At 31.4% G+C, this 10,295-nt stretch overlaps 1 protein-coding gene across 1 annotated transcript; it reads left to right on the top strand.

Moving 5' to 3' along the window:
- The first annotated feature begins 6,044 nt into the window (after positions 1 to 6,044).
- On the top strand, positions 6,045 to 7,184 carry LOC126714034 (NDR1/HIN1-like protein 6). The gene has a single exon (XM_050414023.1). The coding sequence runs from the start codon at positions 6,200 to 6,202 to the stop codon at positions 6,971 to 6,973; it is 774 nt and encodes a 257-aa protein (XP_050269980.1). The 5' UTR covers positions 6,045 to 6,199; the 3' UTR covers positions 6,974 to 7,184.
- The last annotated feature ends 3,111 nt before the right edge of the window (positions 7,185 to 10,295 follow it).

Here is a 10,295-nt window from a genome sequence, read left to right as displayed (position 1 = left end):
GACCACCCTCAAACTAGAAAAATAAATAAATTTTATACCTAAAAAAAGGGAAATTCTAAATTAATATAGATTGTTGACCACCCTAAAAAAAAAAAAAAAAAAAAAAAAAAAAAAAAAAAAAAAAAAAAAAAAAAAACTTGACCACCCTAAAAAAAACTTGAACATCCTAAATAAAAATTTGTCCATTAAAAATAAAAATTTGACTTCTCCAAAATTTTGGTCCATTGAAGATTGAACCAAAAAATTACAAGAAGTGCTATGTTCACAACATGTCCTCAACACTTTTATAACAAATCTTAAGTGGTAGATTGTAACCGGTAAAAAAAAAATTTAATGATATGTAAATTAAAACTAGTAACAATTGCTAACTAGGATTTGTTGTAAAAATATTGTGGACGTAACATTTCTCAAAAATTGTCCAAACAAACAAACTAGCCTAAAAGCCCAAATCAAATGTTTAATTGTGATATTTTAAATTATGTTTACAAAAGACATTTTAAATTGCTATTTTTTTATTAAAAAAATGCATATTTTCCAATAGCTAGTCAATTAGTACTTGCTTTAGTCTTTAGATGAATTTATTGGATTTATGTGATACATCTTGTACATACACATATACACTAAAATAATACCTCAATATTTTATTGAACATGATTAATGTAACGGTTTAATGCTTAAGTTGAATACGTTGAATGAACTTGTAACTTACCCTTTATTTTTTTGTTATCACTATGGACAAAATTTTTATAAGGAAATTACTTTTATTACAAAATTTATCTTTTAAGCAAATTTGTATTCACTTGAATAATCTTCTTTTAGATCCTAGGCTATGAGAAAGTTGTCATCTTTTCATCCTAATAATCGAGAGAAAATAAAAGGAGCATATTTACAAAGATGTTCTTATCAACCTCTTTGCCATGATTTCCCTAAAAAAGAAATTAGTAGAGCACTGCACTAATTTAATCCTAATTAGTTTAAAGAATACGAAATATAGGTTGGAACATATCATAAAAAAGGATAATGCATTTTGTTTATATTATTACTTATTTAGGTAAGATGTTGGTAATTGAAAGAGAGATCAGTAGTTTAATGATTACTTGATTGTGTATGTTAAAAAAAATATAGTTGACAGCATTAATAATGAAGCTATCATACAACAATTTCAAAATATGAAAAACTTGTAAAATGAAATTTTAAAACTTTATGTATTTGCGATTGTTTTTTTATGTCAATATATTCAAATTTTATTTTCATGAAATTTTGTTTAATTTAAATTTCTTAATGACCACCCTGAACAAAATTTCTGGAGCCGCCACTGATTGGCTTCAAATAAAGGTTTTCTACTCTGATCACTTTCATTGATGTAAACCTATCACCAAAGGTTCCAACAGAAACAAATGATTTAAACATTTGTTTATTTTTTCTCATTTTCCTAATTAGTAAAAATATGGATCTCTCACGTTTCACCTAAAACAAAACAAATTTGTATCTAATTTTCTTGTTATTTTTAATATAATTGAATCTTCAACCCTTTTTTCCAAATAAAAAAGAAAAATACCACTGGACTAAAATGTTACTCATATAAGTGTAATTTTTTTAGAGAAATACTTAGGATATTATGAATTTTTCACATAATTGTGTCATTAATCACATAAAAGTAATTCAAACATTAAGATATCAATAATAAACCATAGCTTAGCCTTTACATGAACTCAATTGTATTATTGACCCAACATTACTAAGGTCACATTTTTTTTGGTTGTTGTCGTTGTTTCTTGTGTGTGTGCATAACCAAAAACAAAAGGATAAGTTTTCAAAAAGGAAAAAACAAAACAAAAACAAAAGGATAAGAGGACCAACTGTGATTCCTTTACCTGGATCAATACCTTATATTGTACAATCTCGATACTTGGTTTTATAGCCAGGATAATAAATTATGTGGTAGCATGTGCCTCTAACTCGAACATATAGTATGCTTCACATCTGACTTATAAAACCCACATTCACGTCACATTCCCATCAATAAAAAAAAAAAAACATTATATATAGGAACATAATTTTTTTTTTTTTAAATCAATGCCTTCATGCCTAGTAGAAAGTTTTGAGAGTTCAAGACTACTCAATCAAATTGGTACTGCTTGTTAAGATAGCCACGATTTTCTTTTTGGCCATTAGATGGATATCATTTAATCCATAATCTTGTGAGACATGTAGATTTGATTCTTCTACCAATTAGCAAGGAAAAAACAAAAAACCAAATAAATAAATAAAATTGAAGGTAACCTTGTACTTTCTATAGATATATATATATATATATATATTAATCCTCATTAAGCCCTCTGGGATATTGATGATTGAAAGTAAACGTAGTTAGTTTGATGGTTTTTATAAATATTTAGGATCCGAAAAAGAAACAAGCGAAAGAAAACAAAATAAGATTATAAAATTAGAAGGGAAAAAGTAAAGATGGTGATGGCAGGCATGAGGTCAATGAGGCATTAAATATCACCTGCCTCGGAAAAGTCAAAAATAGTAGGTATTAGTCATCCATACGCTCCCATTACAATATTTAGATTCTAGAATAATAAATGTGGTATATATATATGGCCAAAAGGTTGAAAACAAAAAAAAAATACGTAACACTTTTTTGAATCTTGACGTGCAATGGCAGAATTGGCTCGACTTTGTCTTGCTTTAATTTCTTTAAACACCGCGTATTGCATTAGCTTTTGAGCATCTCCATTGTAATTTGAAATGATATATTCCTTGCTCACGCTGCTATATAAACGGTCATTTTTAAAAGAGGACAAAAGGAATTTGCTTGTAGTAGATGAACAACTTGAGTCCTTGACCTCAACCCCATCTCTTTCATTATTGGAAGTAATAATTAAGAAGTCCACTGTTATTATCATCTTAGATACAGGGGCGGCTCAACAAATTTGAGGCTTAAGGCGATATATTTTAATTTGAGGTGATATATTTAACTAGTATTTAATATCATAATTTTTTATAACAAAAATTTATTCCTTTTATTTTGTAATATGCTCTTTTTTTTTGGAAAAATGCTAAAAATATAACAAATTTTACTAAAAAAAGCTTTCAAACAATGTAGAAATGAATGCGATTAGTGATACTTCAAGGAGATAATAAACAAGTATTTGAATGAATGATGTTAGGGATATTATAAATTTTACAACATGAGACTTGCAAAGATGTATCATTAATCACAAAAAATAATTCAAAAATGTATTTAATAGGTTATTGACGTCCAAATATCATTTTAATTGTCACATCAATTTATAAAATTTTCAAGTAAAATTAATAATATTTCTAGCATATTTCTATCTGAATTATTTCTTGCGATTAGTGACACATATATTTATAAGAGAAAATGCTAAAAATACAAATTCTTTTACAAAAACTTTTACAAATTGATGATGTGAAGAATGATTATTGATAAATAAAAAAGTGATGTTATCGGTGGGTCCAGATGAGAACCAGAAGAAGTTGGCTATAACAACAGTTTGTAAAAATATTGTAAAATAGTTTGTAAAACTATAGCATTACTCTATTTGTAAGACCCATGTATTTAAAGTTGTATTATCTCTAGCATTATTCAATACTTTGGGACTTCTTGAAAATAGAGAAAAATTATAAAACTATTTTTTTTTTTTTCCCTATATCTCCTTTTTTTTTTTTTTTTTTAATATATCAAATTTTGCCCCAAAATTTGGGGCCTTCCTCTAATAGGGGCCCTAGGCGGTGGCCTAAGTGGCCTAGGCCTAGGGCCGGCCTTGCTTAGATATATATAAATATATATATATATATATATATATATTTTTTTTTTTTTTTTTTGTTAACTTGCAATTGTGAAACTATTTTGATTTCTTTTTTTGACTTCGAAGGTTCCTCTTTGCGTTTGTAGACTTGGTCCCTTGAGTTTTTCAAAATGTTGTTTGGAAAGAGGGTCCGGCTTCTGAAATTTGTTCTCATGTGACAAAATGCACTTTTCTGTATCTTAAATTTGTTTTGTTTTGTCCAAATCTCTATATATATTAGTAATAGTTTGAAAATATCCTTTCTACTAACCTTTCATGGTCTCTCATATAGAGTTCGATGAGTAAAGACAAAGGCAAAGGTCATGAGAGGAGATTTGCTAATAAAGAAAGTTCAAGGGTTATCTTTACATGTTAGATATCAAACCATAATTCACCATTGAGGAAGCTAGAACTTCCCTGCAACAAGTTGTACTAAACCATAATTTTAAGGAAATGATATCCCGAGTTGTCATATATTATAAATAATATATTGATATCGTGGAACCTACAAGAAAATAAATATGTTACTTTCTAAATGAAAAATAAAATAAACACGTTAACTTCTACATGAAAACTTTGAATCTATTAAGGGTTTTTTGAATTTACAAGGTGATAAGGTTCTGAAATTCACCAAAAAAAAAAAAAAAAGACAAAGTTTGAATTTTTATTAATCTCAAAACTGAATTGCCTTAGAGGCTACGATATGTTTAAATAGTAAAATGGAAAACTTATGGCGGTTACGAAAATGCCTTGAAAACCCTAATTCGCGCTATCACGTAATTAGGTGGCAAAATAGTAAATTTTACCAAAAATAGAAAAATTGAAATAATTGCGAAAATTGAAACAAACATGATCTTATTTTGACTTTTAAAATAGAAGGTATTGAGGAAAACAAATATTACTAAAAATATCAAAATCACTGTTTTCAGGGTCTTAACAAAGAAATTCACCTAAATTAGGGCGACCGTTGAGGCAAAATCTCAAGTCTTAATCAAAAGGCTATTTCCCTTCAACCCTCCAAATTTCATGCAATTCCGACATAGTCAGCCTGATAGCTTCTACTGACACCCCCGTTGATCTTGCGCCATGATTTTCGGTGCCTTTGCTATTTCAAGAAGGCATATGTTGTATGTTCTCCATTATATATCCTTTGGAAAAGAAAAAAAAAAATGACACCTCTTATATAAAAGAAATATTAAATTTAAAAAAAAATTCCACCATTTAATTTGGTTTATAAATTATAATTACAAAGTGTATAAAATCAAAACTTCAAGAAAATCATTAAGATTTAAAAGGTACATAATGCTTTAAAACAAAATCAATAATACGTATATGCATTATGCATGACAGTTTTACTAAGCCTCTCATACTCCAATCTCTCCAAATGTTGTGTGGTGTGAAATTTAACACTTTAAACTTGAATTTAAGTATAGAAAAATCCCTATAATGCCCTCAAAGGAGTCGCTATACCAGTACCAGATTCAAACTAAAGTAATAATTTTCTACATACACCTACAAGGCTACAATGTCAACATTTCCATTCGACAATTCGTTTCACCAAAGTAATACCATATCCTGTTCCAGTGTGTTCCCACTTCCCACCCGTGAAGAGATTATTCTTCAGCTGGAAGCCTAGAACCATGACCGTAATTTCCACCTCAATTTTTTATTCACCCATAGAGACGTAAAATTATAGTATTCTTTTTTAAAACATTGTTTATTTTTTCTATTAGAAGTGAAATATTTTTATAAAAATCTTATCTGAATTTGGAAAATATTAGAATAGTATGAAAAACAAATTAAAGAGTATGAAGTTCTATTTTCCAATATTAATAAAGCTACAAATACAACATGTCCCGAGATATTTTTTTGTGAAACTATTGTGATATTAGTATTTATTGTGAGACAAAATGACTGTTACTTATATAGCCTCTTTTTTTGTGAAACTTATATAGCCTTCAATGCAATAGACTTCTCAGGGAAAACTAAAAAATAAATAATAGTAAAAAAATCCGCAGCATTAATGTGACTCTATCGAATGGAAACGCATGTGTTCTAGAATACTATGCTACGTCCTCGGGTAGGAATGTGATAAAAGAAAAACTCACAATTGAATACTTCGCAGAAAGCGGCACACGCTAAAGTTTTCAAGGTCTGAAAGTCAATAAATGGGAACTACTTTAATCAAATAAACATTATATAGCTGAAAGAGACACTGCTATATACATATATACAGCCTCTATTATTAATACAAGACCCAGAAGAAGCATTTTCATTTCTTCATTCTTCTATATTTCACTGGTGATCACAAATTGTTTCTCACGAGTTTTTCCTATCGATCCATCAACAATACATTAAACTTCTCATCAACCCCTTAACTAATGGCTGATCATCAGAAAATCCATCCGGTAGCCCATGATGTTGAAGCACCTCCAGCACCGACCGCCCCATTGGTGCCGCGAGGCGCGTCCAAATCCGACCAAGGTGATCCGGCTGTGGTTCGGCAGGGGCACTACCCTCCCTTTCAACGCACCATCCCTGTGATGCATTCAAAACCACCAAAGAGGAGAAGCTGTTGCTGCAAGTGCCTGTGTTGGACAATAAGTCTGCTATTGCTGCTAGTGATTCTCATTGGTGCTACTGTTGGAATCCTATTCCTTGTGTTCCGGCCAAAGCTTCCCAAGTTCTCTGTGGACAAGTTGGAGATAACCCAATTCAATCTCAACAATAGCGATGACACCTTAAATGCCACTTTTGATGTCACAATTACTGCAACAAATCCAAACAAGAAGATTGGGATATACTATGAGGGTGGGAGTCAGATAAGTGGGTGGTACCAAAACACACAACTATGCGAAGGTGCTTTGCCAAAATTCTACCAGGGCCACAAGAACACCACAGTGCTTGATCTGGCCTTGACGGGACAAACTCAGAACGCGACCGGCTTGATCAACGCGTTGTCACAGCAGCGGCAAGAGACAGGCAATATTCCGCTCGGTCTTAAGGTTAATCAGCCGGTGAAGATTAAGCTTGGGAGCTTGAAGCTCTTTACGGTCAAGTTCAGGGTTAGGTGCACGCTTATAGTTGATGATCTAGCTGCTAATAATCAAATTACTATAAGTAGTAGTAGCTGTAAGTTCAGGCTTAGGCTGTAAATCTTATACTATGTTAGTATATCTCTGCATTTGATGCTTGATTGTATTTTTTTAATTTTTTACCTACTGGGTTTTCCCAGTTAGAAGTGCGGGATTAGATTTAGGTTCATAAGTCCCCCATGTTATTTTTATACACTGCTATATGTCCTTTGTATTCTATTCAGGCATTATACTTCATATTATTTGTTGAGCATAGTACTATTCATATGTAGTTTATGGTGCAAACTCTCTCTCTCTCTCTCTCTCTCTCTCTCTGCATGTGACATAACTAATGTCTCTTATAATTAAAGATAATAGCATTTTATCAACACAAAAAAAAAAAATATATATATATATATATATTATAGTAAGTGTTAGAAGTTAGAACAGATTTTTTTTCCTTTAATCAGAAAGTTCTCTTTAAATCTGTCATGTGACCATTTATGAGTAGCTTAAATTACCTAACTTATTTAATATTCCTATGATTTAATAGTGAAATCGCTTAATGAATTATGTGATTAAAATACACGTAATTAATGGTATTGCATTACTAGACTCATTAGTGAGCTTTAACACACTTCAAACTCTTTAAGAGAAACATAATTGTTTGGCAAAGTTTGAAAAGAGCTTTAAGGCTCCCAAAAAGTGCATTAAGGTAAAGTTCAAATTTGGAGCTTTTTCTTTAAAGCTCATGTTAGCATTAAGTCAAAATTTGTTAAGAGTTCCGTAGCTTAATTGACATCTCATAGTGTTTCTAAAGTCTTGAATTAAACTATAGTTGTATCACTAATTAGATCAACCCTTAGTGAGGATTATTTACAAAGAGTAGGAGAAATTATATGGTAAGTTATGATTAAAACAAAATGGGGATTGCTTTTTATCAAATTAAAATTTAACCCAAATCCCCCTTCTACATTGTACTATCGAATTAAAATATAATAAAAATCTTCACCCGAATCCCAATGACATAACGCCAAGAATTTTTGTAACTCAATTGGTTGATACTCTCATGTTTTTATGACATTTAGTATTCGTATCCTCCCTTATAGTAAGTTAATAACTATAACAGATATATATATATATATATATATATATATATATATATATCCCAATGACATAAAAGCAACCTCCAAAGAAAAAGAAAAAGAAAAATCTAAGCCCTTGAGAGATTTACAACTAGCCTACAATACAACCCACTAGTCTTTGATTGGAAAGAGAATTCCCAGATTACTACAAACATTCGTCACATTGTTCACACTGACAGAATTAGAAAATTCTATCTGATATCAAAACAAGAAATTCGGATCCTCTACCATAATATATGGAGATTATTATGTGTGACTACCATGACTTTCACTCCACGAAAGTAAAGGACAATGCGTTCCTAAAGAAGGCACAAGGGATTCAGCTATGTACTCGGCATTATTAAATATTGCAATCTGTTTAACATGTACAACAAACAAACCCCTAAATGGTAGTATTTTCGTTCAAAGGCTATACCGTCGTCCGTGGCGTGTGTATGTTAATGTAAGGTGTTTAAAACAGGCGTGTGTAATAACTAATAAACATTGCCCATACCAAAATATATGCTTCCGCTAGATGCCGTAAGAAAGCATCTAGCAAGCCGCGTCATTTTTTTTTTTTTTTTTAATTTAATTTTTTCGCTGAGTAGAGCATCAACAAATTGAATTACAAATCTACAGTCCGAGTTGATTGGTTCATGCATAATTAAACTTGTACCGCCCATTTACTTTAACTAAACGCCACCAATCATAGTTTCTTATATTATACAATTTTATAAAGATACCTAAAAGGAGACCTATGTAGATTGTAGTATGGATGCACTAGGCACAGACTTTCAATACAATTAGAACACAATCTATTTTTAACTATGTATAACACAGAGGAACCAGGCTTAGGCCTAAAAAAGTATCAATTCATAATTTTTCTTCATAAACTATTCGGCTATTGGCCCACAATTTTTTTAGTACATAGGTTGGGCCTTTAACCCATATTATCTTTACTTCATGGGTTGGACTTTTACGACCCACAATCACAAATGAGCATCATCATCATCATCATCATCAAGGGAGTGAAGTGCTGCTCTTGGAAGCACACAACCAAGTCTCACAAAATACTTGACTACTCATAAGTCATAAGCATTATCTATCACAAACAGATCACATCTCACACATGTCAACATAGTATCATCTGCTTCACTGAAACTGATAGTGCATAGCACAAAGGACATGTTTGTATCATCTTCTTCATTAAAATTGCTGGAGCAAAGCAAAAGACTAACAGACAACACGAATAAGCCGTACAAGAGTTGCTGGACTCACAAACATCCTAGAAAACATAAGATCTTTAATGGCCTGTTTGGAAGTTTAAAAAATGAGGGAGAGTAGAGTAGAGGGAAGGAAAGTAATTCAATTACCTTGTTTGGAAGTTTTTTAAGGAATGAGGGAGAGGAGTTTGGAGGGGTTTCAACCACCTCTAACCCCTCATTTTTAATTTCCCCAAATTGGAGAGATTTGGAGGGAGAGTAGAGTAAATAAATTATTGACTAGATAAATTTCTCAATTTACCCTTTCTAAATTAATAATAGACCAATGTTGCAAGTCCATTTTCAAATAGGGGTAAATTTTTCTATTTTAATCATTTCTTCTCCTCTCTATCCTAATTTTTAAAACATCCAAATAAAGGGAAGGACTAATTACTCTTTTCCCTTTTATTAATTTTAAAAACATCCAAACAAGGTGGAGGAGAACCATTTCCCTCTACTCTCCTCCCTACTACTCTCATCCCCTCTACTCTCCTCCCTCTCTAAACTTCCAAACTGGCCATAAGGAAGGATTTTGACTCTTTAGCTTCTTAAAACTCACTCATGACCAACTTCCAATAGCTCAGACAACAATTTTTCCTCTTATGGTCCAAGCCTATAGATTTCACAAGAGGTAGAAGATCGGGGGATAAACTTGGGAAATGGCCGACACACCCATACGCAAATAAAACCAAATGAAAGAAATAAAACCATAATTAGCTAATTAGCTCACACACCCATACGCAAGCTAGCTCCACCAGCAACAACTTTTCCTGATTCCTACTTTGCAAAGAGAGAGAGAGGAGGATATCACCAAGAGAGAGTAAATTCAGGTGGGTTGATTTGCGATGGCATCATTGGAGATCTTAGCCCGCTTCAGAAGATAAACCACCATGTTTAACGTATCATTACCATAATATTTGATAGCAAAATAATTTAAGAGCTAACAAGCCGATTATGATTAAATTTAAAACAGAAACAAGATTTTTGTTAATAAAAATAAATAAATAAAGGTAATAG

This window comes from Quercus robur, chromosome 2 (assembly GCF_932294415.1).
Source record: "Quercus robur chromosome 2, dhQueRobu3.1, whole genome shotgun sequence".
Taxonomy (NCBI): Eukaryota; Viridiplantae; Streptophyta; class Magnoliopsida; order Fagales; family Fagaceae; genus Quercus; species Quercus robur.
This window is presented reverse-complemented; position numbering and strand designations above follow the sequence as displayed.

Bases quoted from the DNA above. Each gene is read 5' to 3' on its own strand.
- LOC126714034 (XM_050414023.1), top strand. From the start codon at position 6,200: ATGGCTGATCATCAGAAAATCCATCCGGTAGCCCATGATGTTGAAGCA.